General features: G+C 40.9%; 2 protein-coding genes across 7 annotated transcripts in view; both read right to left on the reverse strand.

Annotated features, from left to right (window-relative positions):
* LRRC1 (leucine rich repeat containing 1) overlaps positions 1-21,146 on the reverse strand; it is a 462,254-nt gene that overhangs the window by 302,875 nt on the left and 138,233 nt on the right. The gene's annotated exons all lie outside the window — the stretch shown is intronic.
* Positions 1-21,146, reverse strand: part of LOC125432917 (muscular LMNA interacting protein) — a 68,457-nt gene that overhangs the window by 29,600 nt on the left and 17,711 nt on the right. For 4 of the 6 annotated variants that reach the window (XM_048497086.1, XM_048497075.1, XM_048497058.1 and 1 more), the window contains exons 2-6: positions 20,047-20,124; positions 16,102-16,251; positions 12,323-12,664; positions 4,313-5,872; positions 207-278 (exon numbers count right to left, since the gene is read on the reverse strand). In XM_048497086.1, coding sequence (XP_048353043.1) covers positions 207-278; positions 4,313-5,872; positions 12,323-12,664; positions 16,102-16,251; positions 20,047-20,124 — 2,202 coding nt within the window. The remainder of the gene's footprint in view (positions 1-206; positions 279-4,312; positions 5,873-12,322; positions 12,665-16,101; positions 16,252-20,046; positions 20,125-21,146) is intronic. The other 2 variants (XM_048497097.1, XM_048497106.1) reach the window with 2 other exon arrangements.

Raw genomic sequence — 21,146 nt, forward strand, 5'->3', positions numbered from 1 at the left:
CATATAAGCTCTCAGGCAACATTTAAATCAATCCTGGTTTGTGCATAGCATTCATCTTGGTAAGTCACAAGTTTCTGTATGTCTAAGACAGCACTAAGTCTAAAGCCTACAGCTTTAGATGTATTACTGTTAAAAATCAGATAATTCTTATTTCGAAATAAACTTGACTAAACTGTGAAGTTTGCAAAGGTTTGAACAAGACAGACCTTCTGCTCCAGAAGCAATGTGTTTGTCGGGATTGCTGCAAATGCCTTGTAGCTTGCCTTGATCTTGTGTGGCTACAAATCAGAACCCAAAAGGAGAGAAATTAATGTGACAAAATAAACCCCATTGGTCTCACTATAAATGTTACAAATATTACAGGGAATTACATGACAGGCGAATGTATTGTTGTTATACCTTTAGAATACAACAGGTTGAGGACCTGCAAGCAGAGGCATAGCTCCAAGGGAGTAGGGGGGGGGGCATGATGGACTGGGTACGCGCCCCTGTGGGGGTGTGATAAGGGTGTTCCGGGGTGAGTTGGGGTGTGGCAGGGGCGTTCTGGGGCAGGGATGTTCTGGGGTGGGGCAGGGCGGGGTGGGGTGGGGCAGGGGCGGAGGACGCCCCCTTGCTACACCTCTACCTGCAAGGTAGGGGACAGAAATCTCATTCTCCCCACACTGACCTCCATTCTCCTTTCCATCCTATTTCCCACTTTTCCTCTTTGTCATCTCTTTCTTGTTCTCTAACTTTCCTGCTGCCAAATCTCCAGTCAGCTGGCTGGGATAGAAAGTCTGTCCAGGAAGGTTCCTGTTCCAAAACCTCTAACCTCAGCCCCTAGACAGCTGCTGCTAGCCTGAATAGATAATACTGACTTTGATGGGTCAATGGTCTGATTCAGTATAAGACAGTTTGGTATGTCCTATGCTCACATATGTTCAGTCTTTAACAATGTAAATATTAGATCCACTAAATGGAGAAAATATTCAAGTTCAAATCCTGACAGCCATGGAAACTTGCTGGATGACCATAGGCCAGTCACACATTCTCAGCCTCCAACCTGGCTAATATTCAAATGGGAGCCCTCCAAGAAATACTAAGGATATAACATGGAGGCAGGCAATGGCAAACCATTTTTGAATGTCTCTTGCCTTGTAAATCCTACGGGATCACCAGAAGTCATCTGTGACTTGATAGTAAATAAAATAAAATATGAAGAAATTTATATCAAATCAATGGTCCATAAAGTATTTGTTGCTGAAAATTACATCTGCCCAATAGATTTTATAGCTTTGTTTGTTTAATTTCAGAACATATCTGGCAACATTCAAATCTTTCACATTGCATACAATCCTTTCACTAACTAACTATCCCTGTGCACAACAAGCAAGCAAAAGTAACTTTAAAAATGTAACACTCCATCATGCTGTTTTGAAACTGGTGTGCCAACAAGTCACATGACTGTAACTGCCACCCCTCCACATCCTTCTTTTATCTCTAGGTTGGCAACTGGAACTATCCTTCAAAGAGGCTGGGTTTTAAGTTCCTAGATCACTAGGTTCTAATCCAGGCTCTATAGTCACCTAGAAGATGTAGATCTGGGCAGAGGCTGTGACATAGTGTCAGGATTATGGAACATTAAGTCAGTGGTTCAATACTGGCATCTCCATCAATGGATACCACATTGTAGATATTGAGAAAGAACTCTCTGTGCCCAAGAACCTTGGACAGACACTACTGAGCTCAATGGTCTAATGCAGTGGTGGTGAACCTATGGCACAGGTGTCAGAAATGGCACTCAGAGCTCTCTCTGTGGGCACGCGCAAACTGAGTTGCCCCCACCCTCCCACACACATCTAGGCTGGCCTGGGCCGCTGGGCTTGATTATTAGCATTAAACCTAAGACCTAGGCCCCTTCTGCACAAGCAAAATAATGCGCTTTCAAACCACTTTCACAACTGTTTGCAAGTGGATTTTGCCATTCTGCACAGCTTCAAAGAGCACTGAAAGCAGTTTCAAAGTGCATTATTCTGCATGTGCGGAGTGAGCCCTAGTTTTGGGGAAGCAGTGTAGGTAACCCTGTTAAGCACTGTTAAACCCCACTGATTTTCATGCAAAGAACCAAAGCGCGATCCTTTACCTGGGAGTAAGCTCGGTTGCTGGCAATGGGGCTTGCTTCTGAGTAAACCCTCCTAGGGTAGTGATTCACCCGTTGGAAGAGTTGCACGGTTGCTTCAAAGCAAAGCCACCGACTACCACCAAGCTTATTCTTGAGTAACGTGCGCCCCAGTATAAACTAAAATCTCAGTATTTAGGTTAAATTTGCAATAAATAAGTGGGTTTTGGGTTGCAGTTGGTCACTCGGCCTCGAAAAGGTTCGCCATCACTGGTCTAATGGTATGACTCAACACAAGGAAGCTTTATATAGACCTGGGGTAGGGAACCTGCGGCTCTCCAGATGTTCAGGAACTACAATTCACATCAGCCCCTGCCAGCATGGCCAATTGGCCATGCTGAAAGGGGCTGATGGGAATTGTAGTTCCTGAACATCTGGAGAGCCGCAGGTTCCCTACCCCTGAGACATATATAGCTACAGGAGAGAGCTCGGTATAGCATTTATAGTGTACATTATGTATGTGAGAATAATTCCTGTCCTTGTTTCTACAGAATCTATTAAAATATGCGCAAATTGTATACCATCATGCCCAGTTCCACATTCCTTAAACAATGGGAAAGATTCAGCATGAACAGCAAATATTATCAGTAATATTTAACAAAATGTGTACTTGCCAGGGGTTGGAATCAGAGGTGGGATCCAACCAGTTCTCACCACTTCTCTAGAAGTGATTACTAATTTTTTCTGAGTGCCGAGAAGGGGTTACTAAAGCAACCTCCCTGCCCAATAGGGACTGGAGGTGCATGTGTGCAGCGGCGCCACTCTTTGAATCCCACCACCATCGGAACCTGTTATTAAAATTTTTGGATCCCACCACTGGTTGGAGTGCTTTTACAAGCGGAAGACACAAGCACAAAAAAAGGAGTTTTATAGGAGAACTGACTCTATGTAAATATTTACAACTAATTCCAGCACTTTATATTGAATATATTATATAATTAGAATAATTTCAATGCACCCAACCACAAAGCAATCCACAGCAGCAGTAATTGTTATTCATTAACGTGGTCTGCAAACCCTCCCATTCTTAACAGATCTTAAAACATACTTCAATCAATGGGTCTGAAATGCAGGACTGTAGCTGCCATACTATGTGCTTCAAAAAACTCAGATACAAACACAAAATAATATTTTCCAAATACAGAAGTTGCCTCTATCTTAGTTCTTTTTTCTAACTAACAAATATAGGTCATGATATTAATACTTTTTTAAATGAAAAAGCACCCCTACAGTCTAAAGCCGTTTCCACACGGCCCTTTAATGGCGCCCTGGGGACGGGATAAAGGCCGTCCCCAGGGAGCCATTTGCACAGGCGGCGCTGCTGCTAAGCAGCAGCGCCGACCTGGCGTCGCTCCCCCTCCCCCAGGGCGGCGTCAGGCCGCCCTGAAAAACAACCCTTTAAAGGGTTGTTTTTCCCCCGACAGCGTGTTCCCGGCGGCGCGGTGCGAACAGCACCGCCGGGAACACGCATATTTCCGTCCCACTCACCTTGTCCCCGTCGTGCGGCCTGCTGTTGCCCGTTGCTTCGAAGCCCATGCATCGCTGTCCTCCACCCGACCCCTGGAGGTCGGAGGGCAGCGTGAAGCGGGGCTTCGACGGCCAGCAGGCCGGGAAGACAGGACAAGGTGAGGGAATGTACAGGCTGTCTCCATCGCGGGAGCTGCTCGCCGTCTGCCGGCCTCTCCGGAGGCCGCCCGCATGCTTGCATGCGAATGGCCTCCGCCTCCACGCCAGCAGAATTCTTGCCGGCGTGGAGGCGCCTCGACGGCCGTGCGGAAATGGCCTTAGTTTGCCTGAATTGAGTGTAGTTAAAGGCTTGTGTTTTCAAAGCTCCTCAGGCATGATTTTCATGTTAAGTGATTTGGCTAAAACTTTTAAAACAATCTAGCACACAATGTTAACCATGGGTACTCAGATGCATCTATTAGAATCCCCAGTAATTTAACTGAAGGCATGCCTGAAATCAATGGGAAAGCCATTCTGGACAGAGGGGCTCCTGAATACACTGGAGCACCCCCGTTTTAAACAGGTATAGTCATGCTTTCATAGGTTTCCCCCCTTTCTTTACTGACCGAAACTAAAAATGCACCACTTCATGAACAGATGCATGGAAGGAGAAATAAAAGAACATAAGTTAGCAAACAAGTAGAGTACCTGGGTAACCTTAGAGTCAGAAGGCAGGGGTGAAGTCAATTCCCTGGATGATGACAGCAGTGAACATGGTGAACGGACCCTGGTAGGTGATCTAGATTGCATTAATGGTGCCCTAGGTCTTGAAAATGAGGGGCAAGCTCTGTAGCTTGCATGAATGGAGGAGGAATTAATTTGTATTGAAGGGGTACTAACACTATCGTCTGTAGAAATAGATGAAGTAGAATCTTTAAGAGATAAAGGCCAGTGTGGGGAAGGAACTGGTGAATGGCTTTTTAGATTCTTTGCAGAAACTTGTGGCAATTTTGATTTACAAGAAGGCTGCAAAAAGTTCAGAGAGAGAGGAGAGTGTTTTTCTGAAGGGGTTGAAAACATGCCCTGTTGGCTATTAGCAGGGGTAGATACTGGATAAGACTTGGTGGTAAAGGTGGGAGAGTAAGTATGAACCTTTTTGGACTTTTCAGGCCCTCGGTTTCTGTGAGCAGGAGAATGTGCCCCCTTTGAAGTAATTTGAGAAGTGTTTCTTGGGACATGAGGAGGCAAAGAATTGCATATCGTTGGATGCAATAGTGGAGAGACAACTGTTTTTCTGTAGGTAGAAATGGTGGGGGATAAAGGACGTAATTTCTCAGGAGGAAGGTCAGCATCAAGATAACTTTTAGGGGATGTAGATCTGGCTCGAAAAGTAGGACTGGACTTTGAAGTCATGTGATTTGGTACATTAGTAAACACTGAAAGGACATATTCATCTTGGCCTGATTTATCAGACCACACAGAATAATTTGAAGGCAATTTTTTGGGAGTTGAAGGTGTTGTTTTACATTTCTGGTCTATTGTGAGTGTTGAAGAGCCTAGTGAACTGGGAGAAAATGTGGCAGGACAAGATGCAGGAGAAAAGGGTCTCTTTGGAGAAGATCCAGACTTCAGAATAGCAGTCAAAACAGACAGCCTAGTTGGTAGAGTGGATCTAATTTCAGACTTTTCCTTGGAAGGTATTTGGCTGTAGAGATTGTTTACACTACTTATAGCTGAGGAGGAACCATGAAATGGGGAAGAAAGAGGCTTTGGACTAGGAGATAATAAGTGTGTTGTTATTTGGATTGGAAGTGAAGCCAATGTATTAAATCTTTTGGAGGGAGGAGGAGACAGGGTGTGAGGGGATGAGCTTGGAAGAGTATCTGATGAACTGGAAATCTGGGAAGTGGGAGGCAGATATTTGCTTGGTAGAGAAGAAGTGGTGGATTCAGCCATTTTCTGAAGATTGCTAGCTTGGATGTCACAGGGTGACTGAACACTGTCTGAAAGGCTGTTAAATGGGAAAAGGGGTCTTTTCAATATGGAAACTGGGACACTGAAAGAAGCAGTGGACTGTAAATAAGTAGAGGACTGATGCGTAGTGGATCCATTTGCAGACTGCCATTGGCTGTGGGATTCTTGTACAGAAGAGGCTTGATGAACAGTAGAAGCCAGATCAGGTTCAATTTTTAGGTTAGTTGGAGAAAGTGAATTGACAACAGGTGATTTATGGGAAAGATGACCAGAGGTAGACAGAGGAGAAGTTAACTGGAGAGAAACAAAGAAAAAGAAATGTTAAAGTACAGCAGAATCTGTGATACTGTTAAAAGTATGCACCTGACTTCCAAATTCATGACATTTGTTAGTAACCACTGTGCTTTTAAAATATAACATGCATCTTAATTTATCTATCATGGTGGATTGCTAACTAACTAATTTTCTAATATCCAGGAGCATAAATTATTTGTTAACTTCATTTTGTTTTTATTTATATAAAGATATGAAGAGTTTTCCAGATTACAGTTCATTGGCATTTTCTTTTCCCTCATCGGTAAAATGATACACAAAATGCATTGTGATGCAATTTCACATAAGATTACATCAAGACTGCTTTTTTGCAATGTGTTTATCAATGTGCTTGTCATTAGTGGGATCAGGGAATCATTAACAAAATGAAGTAACTGAAAGCTGAATCAAACAGTTCACACTTAGTACTCTGTACAAAACTGTAGAAACAGAAAAAAAGAGCGATGGAATATTTCTCATTCACTTCTCAAACAAGGCTATATTTTTATCCAGAATTTATTTTTAAGTATCCTTGTTTCTCCAGTTTCAAGCATATCTAATTGGTTTCTTAATTGTTTAATGACAGGTAAAGTTGCTTTACTAAGGTAATTTTATGCTGTTTCTCCAGCATTTGAATTATCTCCATTATGTTCTTGGTTTGCTCCTGTGTGCAACTTTCTTTCTTTCTTTCTTTCTTTCTTTCTTTCTTTCTTTCTTTCTTTCTTTCTTTCTTTCTTTCTTTCTCTCTCTCTCTCTCTCTCTCTCTCTCTCTCTCTCTCTCTTTCTTTTTGAAGCTATGGCTACTAAGTATTGTCTCGTATAAGCCTTACTGGTATCCCAAACAGTTGCATTGGGGATTTCAGCTGTGTGTTGTTTTAATCTAAAAAAAACTCTTTTATATCTTTTCTACATTTTACTGTGTCTTTTTGTAATAAAAGGTTATCAGTTAATCACTATCATCTCCTTCTGCCTTTGTTCTGTTGCCAAGTTACTACTAACATATTGTGATCTGCAAAGGCTTTGGTTGCATCTTTGCACTATCTATATTGATAACTAAGGTTTTTGATATCCAGCACATATCAGTAATTGAATATGTCTGGTGTCTGTCAGAAAAGAATGTATATCCATGTAACTAAACACATTTTGAAGGGGGTTTTTTTTAGCTTTTTTTAACCATTACATCATTCATGACACCAAAGATCATTATCTCTTTGGAAAATCTAATAGGGATTGGAAAAAAATCATTAAAAAAGTTCTGTAGTATGTAAAATTTGCCTTCTGGGAGACTGATCCTCAAAATAATATATATTCCTTCAGAGCCTCTTAGTTTTTCTATAACATTCATGGGTAAATTGGTTATGTAAACCACGGCTCCTTTTTTATTATTTGCTGAGGTAGTATAAAAATGGCTGCAGTAGATTTAAAAAGCAGCACCAGTCTATTTGCTGTAGGAGAGATGGTCCAGGTATATTATAAAATCCAGCTATTCTGTCTTTTGCCAGCCCCAAACATCTAAGGATTTCAGCAGAATCTCAAATATTCAAAATATGTGTCCTAATCAGACAGGCCACAGAGAATATTGGTTTTTGTAGTTATTTAAACTTCATAAAATCTGCTGGGCAAACACAGTGGCAGATGCCACTGAAGACATTTCTTAGTTCTTTTCCTCTGCAGCTCCAACTTAATAGGAATGGGAGATTTATTATCTTGCCTCCCTGCTTAATTCCTTGATGGCATTACTAAGGCACAGTTATAAATCATAGGACATTCTAGGTAAAATTCCCAATGTTTCAGCTGTATCCACCACTTTCCACTTTTCACAGTTGTGCCATCAAATATTAAAGGGAAGTCCATGTGGAGTCCTTTTAGTAAAGTCCATATAATAAAGAAGGAAATGAGAAAAAAGATAAAAAGGATAAAGATAAAAATGGGAAAGGTTGATTTTTATAGGTTGATTTTACCTCATGGTTTCAGAGGCTGCAGGTCCCTAGCAGAGGCATGGAAAGGTGCACCTATCAAATCTGTCTCCTCACAAATAGGTGAGAGGATGATTAATGCTCCTTCTCACTCAGTGTTTCACTTCATATGCTCCCAGTGAGGAAAAGCCCCAGGAGCACTTCACATGTACTCTTATTCAGACCATCATTTTCTTCAGAGGTCCACTGTGTCCACGTATATATGTTCAGACTACAGGCAAACTAGAATAGGTAGGTATTACTATCCCCAAATAAAGGAATGTGAAAGGCTATCCAGCCCCTCTTGCATAGGCATTGTGCATGTTTATGCTCACCTGTAGATCCAATTGGTTTCCAGAAAGCTCTGTAGGAACCAATATCCCCCAGCAATTCCCTAGGTGTGCTGACAAATGACTGGCATAGCTGTCTTTTGGAAGCCATTCCACACAACACAAATCAAATGTTTTGAGATTGGCAAATAAAACATTTCCTGCAGGCTGTCTGTGCAGCTTTCTCCTCAAAAGGTTTGGGAAACGTTTTATTCTTCCTCCAAATATTTTATTCTGAAAACTGCTACATTTGCAACTTTTCCCCTGACAATGTTTTAGAACTATTTCCTGCTTGCTGTGTGGAGTGCAGGAAACTGATTTAGAAGCTCTCACTTTCATTTGTGTTGCGTCTGCCATTTTCTGCCACTTGAGATACTCTGTGTTGTCTGCCTTTTGCTGCATTTCCCACACAGGTAAAACTAACTTTATTCATGTACTTTCATTTATTTATTATGGTCTACTGACCCAAGCCAGTAAAAATAATCATGTACAAATTGAAAAATACAATAGAGTTGAATAGCAAAACAGCAAATAAAATATAAATTTGAAGAAGAGACAAAGTATTAAAACAAACAATTTAAATCACCATTTAATCAGCATCTGAGGTTCTCCAGTTTGTCAATCTGACTACATCTGCCAAAAAATTTGCCTCCAAATAAATCCTGTCACTTATATCTTCTAAACAGAAAGTAGACACAGGACTGAGCTCAGCTTCCTCTAAGGTTCGACAATAGGGGGAAAAATTCCTTAAACGATGCTCATGATGGTACAACTTACTATCTAAAAAATATGTTGGAGAGTTTCCATGTCCTGAGAGTTACAGGGACAACTCTAAGCAAGAAAAGAACATCTTTGAACCTACCTCTCAGGTATTCAGAAGGGAATAAATTTAACCTTGCTTTTGTAAAAAGAATATGATAATGCAAAACAGGCAAGATTATAAAATAATTAGTGCAAAGATAGGGTGCCATATAGTTTATATGAAAAAAAGCCAGGGAGCAAACTATATGGGAATGGGACCAAAGATCTGCTTATGTAATATCCCCCAGTCTCTGCTCTAGTGATTGAAGAGCTAGATAGTACCCCAAAAGGGTTAGAAAAGGGCAGGGAGACCAATCCAGTGAAACAAGTGGCATAAATCCCAGCCATACTAAGACCATTCCAGACCAAAGGTTAAATGAGTTTGCTATAGTAGAGGAACAATTAAATGGTTCACACAGAAGAAATACAGCTGGGTCTACTTTAGTGCAGCCACTTGACTTAAATACATCCTCTCTGGTAACAGAATCACTGTGTTTTACAAGTAAGGCAAATAAGATCCTTTCCAGTGCTCTAACACATAACCCTATGACAGAAGCTGAAGCAGCCAGCCATCCAACGCCTCCTGAGCCACAACTGACCACGCATAGTGTTAATAACTGTATTTTTAGAGATGAACACAACACATTGGATTTGATCAGCTTGGCAGATTGACATCAATTTAGGGTTGTAAATGGCCCTTTGAAAATAATATCTTGGAACATCACTGGTGGGACCAATAAGAGCTGACAGCGCCTTTTTGTGTTATGTCACAAACTTTGACATTATAGTTCTTCAGGAAAATTTGGTCTACAGAGAATATTGAGCTATCTGATTTTATAACATTTTAGTTAAATGCTGTTCATTCTAAAAACAAAGGTAAACTAAGCCCATGGTGGCGAACCTTTGGCACTCCAGATGTTATGGACTACAATTCCCATCAACCCCTGCCAATTGGCCATGCTGGCAGGGGCTGATGGGAATTGTAGTCCATAACATCTGGAGTGCCAAAGGTTCACCACCACTGAACTAAGCGGAGGACTTGCTATACTGATTTCTTCTTTGAGAGTCCACATTCTCAACTTAGGCCCTTTCCCCACTTACCCTTGTTGGAGGGTTGATGTGCAATTCCCAGTGCGCGCAATTCCTGGCACGCGCCCCGGCTTCCCCACGACCCTGCGCTCTGCGCGGGGTCATCAAAAGGCACCATTTGAAAAGGCACCAGGAATTACGCGCGCTGAGGGGGCGCGAGAGAGGCAGCGTTGGGGCAGCTGCGTTCTTGCCACCCCTGAAGTGGGGAGTGCAGCAGGACCCCGTGCTACTTTAGGAGAGTAGCGCGGGGCTTAAGGTAAGTGGGGAAAGGGCCTTAGATAAACTGCTATATGCCACTGCAGTTTGGATAAGCGGAGCATCTTGGCAGATTGATAGACTTCAGGTCAGATTTCTAAGGGCAATTCTGAAAGTTCCTAATTGTGTATCTAATGCAGTTTTTCTATTGGAAATGGGAGAATGTCCCCTGACCAAGGTGTGGCTTGTGGGAGGGGTTGAAAGTAACTATTGGGGTGGGGAGGGTGGAAATATGAAGGTTGGAGTGAAGTTGAAAGTTGTGGGGGAGGGTGGGGGAGGGTGGCAAGGTTAGTTTTGGGGTGGGGAGGGTTTAATGGTGTGGCTAGGGGTGAGGGGAGGGTGGAATTGAGATGGTTGGGGTGGGAGGGTGTGGCGGGCTTTGCAAGGTCCTCTACAGCCTGGCTTCACTTCAGGGGTGGAAGGGGGGCTTTGCCAGGCCCTCCGCAGCCCGGCTTCAATTTGGGGGATGGGAGGGGTAGGGGAACTTTGCCGGGCTCTCCACTGGTCTGGCTTCATTTCGTGGGGGTGGGAGGGGGAAGGGGCAGAGGCCTGAGCTCAGCCAGTGTAGCAGCTGCTCCTTGGGCCCAGCAATGGCCAATGGGCATGCAGGACCTACAGTGCTTGGGTTCCTTTGCATCCTGCACAGCAATTGGCTGAGGGTTCATCATTGGACATTTGAATACTTAGCCAACTATATATTGTAAGATGGATGGTGGGCAAGAGAAAAGACTCTGACGCTGACAAGATGAGTTCCCTAAAAATGTTCTTTTATAACAGTGTGAAGATAGTCTTGTGCAGACCATGGAGCATTTGACTAGTGGAAAACATAATCCACTGCTGCCCTGTGCCAGCCACCTTATATCTCAGTTGACAAGTTTTCCTAAGGGAAATTGCTTTTGGATAAGCCCATCACTGGGAGGCGTTTTCTTTCCTGGGCCCCACTCTTTGCAACTGTAAGTGAATAAACAGGAAGAAAAAGGGGGAAAAACTTTCTTTACAATAGATATATTTCTGTATGAATAATTTGCACAATACCCTTGAGGAATATTGCCTGGAGGGTAGCTTATGAGAATTATACTCTGTTTCAAATAAAGATGTCAGTAGATTGTATACCACAGAAAAAAGCATGCTAGACCTTCTTTGCTGTAGAATGCTCCACCTGGGTCCTTGTGCCTAGCTAGTCCTGCTCCCCCATCCATTTGAAAGTAAAAACACATTTTGGCATAAATGCTCTTGTATCAAAGTACCATGTTCAATAATGCACAAAATAATGTTTTTGACAAAGGTGGTGCATAAAAATGAATTGATAATTCTAGTATTTGTATAGGGCTATATTCTAAGCAGAAACATACAATTTTCTCAACTGCTGAACCTTAACTGATCTATGTGGATAATGGGAAAGCTGAAACTGATGAAAGCAAAATGGTAGGCCTGTGGATTTCATGAAGATTACTTCTGTTATTTGAGCATAGCTTCTGTCTTGCAGCTATTATTAGGATAAGAATGCACTTGTCTGAATTCCACAAGCTACCAGCCATATAAATGATTCACCCATATTATTTTAAAGAATACTTTTGATTGCATACCGTTCATAAGCACCTCACTCCATAATTGTAGGGAATTTATACAGTTTGTTATGCTGCATGGAAATACCTATCTAGAAATGTTGTAATGTGTGAAGATTTAATAGAACATCTAGTCTGGCATAATGTTGCTTCAGCCTTTATGGAGCTATCAATTATTCAACATCTGTTTTTCAGAACTATTAATTCCCAGTGAAAATGTAAATATTTAACAAGTATATTTTGTTATGGCCTATCCCCTGTGACATTTTTCCTACACACCACCCTCAATTTGATATAATTTTTCTCAGCTATAAAACAAAAAAATGTGCTATTAATCATAACAGAGTGTGAGAGAAACATTTTAAATAAAAATAATGCAAATGAATATGAAGAGAACATTCTTTCTATCACACACAAAATCATTTAGAAACACAATACCTGGCATTGTTTCTGTTGACTGGCAGAACTGTCGGAAAGTTCAGTGTCTGATGGTTTTGATGTATTCCCTCTTGACTTGCTACTTGTAGATGTACAGGATGTGTCTAAAATATGAGCTCGTGCATGACCATAGCCATTGCTTGCCATTGCCATTTTGTCTTCATCTGAGTCCGTAACAAAGACAAAATCAGCTTGGAAAAGATCATCTTTGTCCATTTTTCTTTTGCTCGCTTTACACTCTGGTGGTTGTAAATTTTTTTGGTTATCCTTTGTACATCCAGAGGCTTCGCTCTTTCTCTTGGGTCCACTTTCTATGGTCTGACCTTCAGCAACTAGTTCAGTCTGTTTAAAAAAAATGAGGATAAATTCTATTGTCTGTCTAATCAAGAAGAACTTGGACATACTACGAACTGAGCTTACAGAAAAGCATGTTCAAGATCTCAGGCCTCAGAAAAAAAAGTGAGTTCTTGGCTTTATTGTTTAATAATTTAATCATACTGTTTCTACTCTTAATATGTACGTACTTCCAGCACCACATTATCTAGTGCCTAAGGTCCAGTACAAGGGAAGAGGTTTGCCCCTTCTAGTTTTACAAGGCAGATGAAGAGAAGAAATAAATCACATGATATTAACAGTGATACAGAAACCAGGAGGAGGCAGGTGCAGTCAAGCAGACTAGCCAGAACTGAGAACCATTTCTGGCTGTGGGATACTTGAAATCAAACAGTAGTTCCCATGATTAAAAGAGAGACAAATCTGGGGCAAGGCTTCATATTATTGAAGGAACAAAAGGCTTCAAACTACAACATTCTCTGAGCACCCTAAACAAAAGGGATTACAGTTGAGGAGCTTGACTATATATAGAAGGGTAAGCATTTTAAACAAAGCAGAATTGTGGTCTTACAATGAATCACTTGTTGGTGTTCTAAGTTTTTGGTCCTTAACTTGTTAGATGCCAGCAATAGCCATGAGTTGCTGTGCACATCATGCTACTTACCGTATATACTCGCATATAAGTTGAATTTTTCAGCACATTTTTTGTGTTGAAAAAGCCCCCCCTCAACTTATACGCGAGTGAGGTGTATTTTAAAAAATATTTTAGGGTTTTTATTTTGTCAGTTCGCCAAGGGGCGCAGTTTTTAGGCTAGAGCAGGGGTAGGGAACCTGCGGCTCTCCAGATGTTCAGGAACTACAATTCCCATCAGCCTCTATCAGCATGGCCAATTGGCCATGCTGGTAGGGGCTGATGGGAATTGTAGTTCCTGAACATCTGGAGAGCCGCAGGTTCCCTACCCCTGGGCTAGAGGTACCAAAAATTCAGGGATTTTTCAGGAGATTCTCCTGATGATACCACCCAAGTTTGGTAACGTTTGGTTCAGGGATCCAAAGTTATAAACCCCAAAAAGGGGTGCCCCCATCCCCCCATTGTTTCCAATGGGAGCTAATAGTAGATGGGGCTACATTTTGAGGGTCCATAACTTTGGACCCCTTGAACCAAACTTCACCAAACCTGGGTGGTATCATCAGGAGGGTATCCTAAAGATACTCTGAAACTGCTAACATAAACATTCCTCCCTTGACCAAAAATCCAGTTTTGAATGATTTTAACTCTTATGTTTTAGCTTGGTTGCTGATTGTACTTTTAAAGTTATTGTTGAGACCATATTGTTTTTGTTGACCCTCTTTTCCACTTACAGAGCTAGTTTACTGTTTTTCTTTGAAATAAATATTAAAAAACATTTAACCTTCCGATGCCTCAATTAATGTAATTTTATTGGTATCTATTTTTACTTTTGAAATTTACCAGTAGCTGCTGCATTTCCCGCCCTCAACTTATATGAGAGTCAATAAGTTTTCCCAGTTTTTTGTGGTAAAATTAGGTGCCTCAACTTATATGCGAGTCGACTTATACACGAGTATATAAGGTATGTATATTATTCTCCTAGTTGTCACAAATTAGATTGCATAAAAATAGCAATCACAAGACCACTCAGGAATGCCAGGATTGCTGTGCAGAGGAAGGCAATGGAAAACCACTTCTGTTAGTCTTTGGTGTTGAAACCCCTACAGGGTTGCTGTGAAATCCACTGCAAATTGATGGCGCTTTACACATACAAATATTTACTTGCTTACAAATAAGCGTTGGTCTATGTCCAATCATCTTCCAAAGACTTAAGGGCATATAAGTGTGTTTGTGTTTTAAGCTGGGATACCAATTTCTGCTGATTGCTTCCTGCCACTCTGGTCCCTTGCTATGGCCCTTGTGTTGTTCCTGAGGGTCTACTGACCTCAGAAACAAAATGTGGGGGCATTCAGTGGGCTGCAGTAGAATGGTGGTGACCATGCACCCCTCCCCCCACTTTAAGAAAAGTTTGTTTAAGTCTTTGGAATGCTGCACTTGGATATCGACTATTAATTTTTCATAAAAACTCAGTCACTTCAGAAAATCAGGTCAGCCAGGATTTTAAAACTCTAGATATGACTGGAAAGGCATTTATGCTTAATCCACATGGAAACTTGCAGAATATTTAAGGTATAAAAGCTGGTTTACATGCTATATTTAGAGCATGGTTGAACCTTGAACTTTAAAAGGGGATTGGTACAGTGGAAGAACTAATTTTAATTCCATTCTGAAACCTTTTATGTATTTTGTATAAACTTCATCAGGGGAATCTGTAAAATAGCATAGTCATAACACTTCCCTTAGCACAGAGTCACTGGGACAACTGTTCAGAGGATGGTATTTTACAGATTTCCTTTGATAAAGCATGTGAAATGCATAAAGGTCTCAGAATTTTAATTGTATCACTGCACCAATTGTCTTTTGTTTTCTCCTCCATTCTTGGTGCAGCCCTCCTTTTCTTGCTCCTATACTTCCAATACCATGTTTTGTGGTTTGTGATTGGCTTCAGAACATCTCAGTTTTAATGTACATATTTCTTTCTGACTGAAACCTTTCTGTACCAGCAACTGCCCTGAACGCTGCTTCTCAAATCCTGTTCATCAAAGTACATGTCTATGACTGTTTTCTATTTTAACTCTTATTACTAGCTTAAAAGGGTTGCCAACTTTGTGTGGGGAAATTCCTGAGGAGGTGGGTTTTTGGATGGGAGGGACCTCAGCAGGGTATAATTCTATAGAGACGACATCCAAAGCAGCCATTTTCTCCAGGGGATTTGAACTCTGTAATCTGGAGACCAGCTGTAATTCCAGGAGAACTCCTAGCTCAGTGGTGGCGAACCTTTGGCACTCCAGATGTTATGGACTACAATTCCCATCAGCCCCTTCCAGCATGGCCAATTGGCCATGCTGGAAGGGGCTGATGGGAATTGTAGTCCATAACATCTGGAGTGCCAAAAGTTCGCCACCATGGTCCTAGCCCAACCTGGAGGTTAGTAACCCTGTTGGCTACCATTTCATTGCCTGAGGGATCTAGAATCTGTTCTGGGGTCTCGGAGTGTGAATTTGACATTTGCTGAATGACCTTGTATTGGTTCTGTTCCAGAACAACACTCTATTTGTTGTGGATGCTGATTTTAACCGGCTCCCACTCCTGCAAAAATGCATATTCTCTCTGCTACCAGAAGGAAGTTATGCCACACAGTTTCTACACACTGTTCTCAACCTTACATTTCAAGCTGTTCTTAAATTTAACTGCCAAATAACAACAGGCAAAGAGCAGGGAAAAGCCAAATATTAGGAGACTGGCAGAAAGAAACTTTTTCATCCATTATAAATCAGAGTCAAAATAAAGCAATATAAATAAAGCAATGTCCTACCGTGTTTTTAATTTCTTGATTTTTCTTCTCCAAAGGTTCCTCAGAAACACTCACAAGAAATGATGTGGCATCTGCAACATGAAATTGGCTTGGCAATCTTCCAAATGAGGGAACAAATGTGAACCTCAGGAATCCAGATTCAGAGGGAACCTATAATAATATGTACGGATATTTATTTTTATATTTTCAACTTTAAACTCCAGTCCTCATTTTTTTGTGTCAGTTTTATAGAACTCTCCCAGTTTTATAGTAACATGTATTCTATCTACAGACAGTTTTATAAATATTCTTTGGTCCATACAGTAGAGTCATGCTGGGAGAAAGATATAAGATATCATCTTGAAAAGGGCAATAACAATTTTAAAAAGAAAGCAGTTTGAAAGCTCCAATTGATTCATGTTCCTTTTTTAAAAGCGTGTCTGTCTGATCATTCAGACAGAATTATCCCTCATTATAGGTTAGATGCTTTTTACAAGCTTATAAAATCAAAGGAAATAATCTGAACAACTGATGGATGTCTCCTGTTCTTCTTTCCGCTTTTACAGCAGATAAGAAGAACAGCAAATCTAGAGTTGCAGGCAAAAGGGTAATGCAAAGATCAAATTAATTGAAATAATTTAGATTTAGTAGGCAGAAGTAAGCAGAAGTAAGAACGCACAGTTTTGTGAGCACACTATTTATTATTATTTACATTATTCATACTCTGCTTTTCTCACTTGAGCTTGAGGAAGATTACATAGAGTGAGTCAAAGGAATCGATGGATGGGACATTCAATATACAATTCAATAGGATTAGGGTTGTAGAACCAATCAGAAGACTAAACACACAAACTGAAGCAAAGCACAAGTCTTAATGCAACACATTGAATTATGCAAAATCCATAGTAGAAGCCTAGTTTTAGCAAACTATATACAGCAGTATAGACCTTGATCTCTAATACTTTTTCTAAGTAACGTTGAATCATTTAGTACAAATCTGTTGCCTGTGTAGAAAAATCCTCTTGATTAGTTCAGTTTTGCATAATTTGTGGAAAGCCAGGTGAGTAGGAACTTTCCTGTCTTCCTCAGGCAGGCCATTCCACAAAGTGAGACCCACAATGAGGAAGGCACATGAATAGGCCATTGTTAATTGTACCCATTTACAGGTTGGTACCTGCAGAGGAGCATGCTTCAATGAGTGAAGCTGTCATGGTAGAGCATAGGGGAAGAGGGGATCTTGCAGATATGAAAGTCCAAGGCCATGAACGGCTTTGTATGTGACAGCTAATACCTTAAATTGACCCTAATAACTGATGTGCAGCCAGTGAATTGCCTGCAGGATGGGAAACAGTTGTGTAATATTCATTCAATGCCTTTCAAATTTGCATTTCAGAACAGTCCAATAGAAAAACGCTTTTCAGTTTAGCCACCAGTTTAGAGATTTTTTAATCCTTCTTACATAAAAACTTCCATTAGATTCTTTCATAACCCAAAAAAGATGTCACAATCACAGTCGATGTGACATAATCAGAGCCAAGTCAATATTGCAATGCAAATGCGCAGAGGAAAACTCCATTAACAACGCTGAAAACTAAATTTTCTTCAAAGTGATTCAGTGTAATTTTCATGAACAGGACTGCTGATTATAGGTCACCACAAATTTCACAGATGTGCCACACAAAAATTGAGCCTTTTTATTCACTGCTTATGTGAACAGTTGTATGCATAAGCTTTAAATTGTTAAAACTTGCTTTTATACAGCACAGAAAGTGGTAGAAAATGTTCCACCCCCACATGTATTGGTTTTTTTTTAATTGAATGGCCATACATAGAGGCCTCAGTTTAAAATTTGTAAGTCTGCAATAGATCATTTCCTCCTCTCTCTGAGGGAATTCCACACAACCAGTCACAGAGAACAAGTCAAAAACATCCCACAGGAATCATTTGGCTGAAAACATAACGTCAATCACTTTGACACAGAATCATGATTATTTTGAAGGGCACCATCAAATAGTATTAGAAGTTACTGTCTGAATCACAGTATGATTTATTAAATCAGTACAAAAGGCGTAATGTATTCTTTAAAAATAAGACTCATTTTTGAACATTTTAGTTATCTCAATTAATTCTCTCACAATTAACTGGAGAGCCAATGTGGTTCATTGGTTACACCATGAATTCTGGATCCTGGGCTAAATTCCACTTGCAGTCAGAAGCTGACTGGGTACCCTTGGGTCAGTAAGTCTCTTTCAGCCTAACTTGAACTCAGATGCCATTTCAAGGATAAACTGTATATGCCACTTCAAGATCTAGCGAAGATCAGGATAAAAATATAATAAAATTCTGACAGTGAGTTTGGAACACATGAAATTTGTTTTTTTTAAAGAGATTTAGCAAGGTCCTACACCCAGAAACAATTTGAAGCAATGCCTAACATTCTGCAGATAAATTCACACACAGTGGGAATCCATAATCACACCTACAGGTCTACAAAAAAACTGGCAACAACCCCAATTCCTATTGGGGAGGACAGAAAGGTATAGGGCCACCGGAGCGCCTGCCCTTTGTGACCCCTCTAACTGCTGGGGTGTCAGGCTAGAATTGCAGAGGCCTCCGTGGCATGCGCCATGAACCTGCCCCACCCCAAGCCTCTTAAGGAGGCCCCCAACCGCGAGTAGGCCCATCGCTGAGCTCGGCCTTCCCACAAGGATGTGCTCCTCTGCCCAAACTGCCAGGGCTGCAACGAAAAGCAGCTCACCCAACCCTTAAAAATTAGGGAGGATGGGTCAGTTTTGCTCCAGGCATTGAAAGAGGCCAGAGCAACTGCATGCTGACTAATATATAGGGAGCGTGCTCCACCTTTTTTCATCTCGTGCACATCACGAGATCAGGGCCGGGTGTGGCTCAGCAGCCCAGCCGACCCAGGGCATGCATGCTCCAGCTTCGGAGCTCACCATTTGCCCTGCCCCCTGTCGCAATTACGTCCTAGTTGAGTCTAGTGCTGTTATTAATGAAATCCTTTCAAAGCTAAACCCACTAGATTGTGGGAGTTCTGCCTCCTGCAAAATAATTACTGGCTCTTAGTCACTTTGAACTTTTTAGGTTTATAGAGTTAAAAGGATTTCAGGGTCATGTAGTCCAGAACCCTTCATTTCACAAATAGGGTTGCCAGCTAGCTTGACCCTTTAATGGAGGCTTAATTGGATTTTTTTTTTTTTTTAGACAAGGCGATGTTATTTACCTCCATGCCATGAAAAGCTTCAGCCTTTAATTTCCACACATTAAAAGCTTCTATTAAAAGGAACAGGACATTTTTCTGCAAGTCACTTGGCAGTCCTATGCACGTAGAAGACTCTATGTGAAGTGTTACTAATACATACACGGCCAATTTTTTTTAAAAAAGAAGCTTATTACATTATTAATTCAGTGGATCTTGTATTCACAAAACTGGCACAGGCATTTTTCTCTTCTGCAGTACTTTTCTGTACACAGATAGTGTCGTACATGAACAAACATTCAAATGTAAGAATAACCCACTTGGATTCTGAAGTCGTATTTTTGAAGGAAAGCTTTACCAGGGGATATTTCAAATATTTCAAATATTTACCAGGGGATATTTCACAGTTAATCTACTAACACTACTCACAGTCAACTCACAGACTGATCTGTGATTATCAGAGCTATCTAAGTGGCTCAAGATCTGTGGATCAGGACCACATGTTACACTCAAAGAGTCATCCTGACAGATCTCATTTGGGGCATCTGAAAAACATTCTCAGCCCTGACTCTTAAGACCAATCCTATGCAAGTCTACATGAAGCAATCCCCACAGAGAACAGTTTGCTTAACATTTCCATCTTGACCACCTTGGAATAATAATATTATAATGTAGTGGTCTTGTTGAATACCAATGTCTCTGAACACTTTTTTAGGCTACAACATAATTTTACCCATAAAGTCTCATACCTTTTCCCTGGAAAGGAACCTTAGGAAAGAACTTTCTTTCACAGCTGTCTTCTCAGTTGGTTCTCCATTTTCTGTGGGCTGCCAGTAGAAAGAAGGAAAGAAAACCAAGACAATAAAATATACACACGAGATTTTTGCTTGAGTCTCAGGGAATTAATATTTTCCAGCTATTTCAGTAACCTCTCTAGAGACTCTTTTAATGGGATATTTCAATAGCAGGCACTTTGTGTGGGTGTAGGAAGAATTTGGGATATAAATACTCAATTTGTTCAACTTCCCACTTACTTAATCGTTATACCGTAAAGTAGATTGCCTCTTTCCTAGTGTGAAGAGATGTCAGTGAATGATTCCCATTAGTCAAAATGGTTTATATTAAACTATTAAGTATATAACTTTAAGTATATAACTATTAAGTATATAACTATTAAGTATATAACTCCCGTTTCTTAATATCAGTTATGCTACAGTCCATACCACATCTGATTCCTGGAAAAAAATTTAGATATAACTTTAGTAAAGACTGTTCAAAATTAATGTAATTGGAAAATTATATTTCTTATAAAACTTGGAAGCTTTTAAATAAAACATGACTAGCTAGGTGTAGGTGTTGCAATATGCCCATGAGGCTCACTTACCTGTGAGATCTTCTTTATTCCAGGTGAAGCTCTAGTACAGTGATGGCAAACCTTTTCGAGACCGAGTGCCCAAATTGCAACCCAAAACCCACTTATTGATCGCAAAGTGCCAACATGGCAATTTAACCTGAATACTGAGGTTTTAGTTTAGAAAAAATGGTTGGCTCTGAGGCGTGCGTTACTCTGGAGTAAGCTTGGTGGTAGTTGGTGGTTTTGCTTTGAAGCAACCATGCAACTCTTTGGACAGATGAATCACGACCCAGAGGGTTTACTGAGAAGCAAGCCCCATTGCTAGCAACCAAGCTTACTCCCAGGTAAAGGCTTATATTCGCATGAAAATCAGTGGGGTTTAACAGCACTTAACAGGGTTACCTACACTGCTTCCCCAAAACTAGATCTTAGGTTTAATGCTAATAATCGAGCCCAGCGGTCCAGGCCAGCCTAGGTGGGGGGGGGATTCCCCCC

This window comes from Sphaerodactylus townsendi, linkage group LG01 (genome assembly GCF_021028975.2).
Source record: "Sphaerodactylus townsendi isolate TG3544 linkage group LG01, MPM_Stown_v2.3, whole genome shotgun sequence".
NCBI lineage: Eukaryota > Metazoa > Chordata > Lepidosauria > Squamata > Sphaerodactylidae > Sphaerodactylus > Sphaerodactylus townsendi.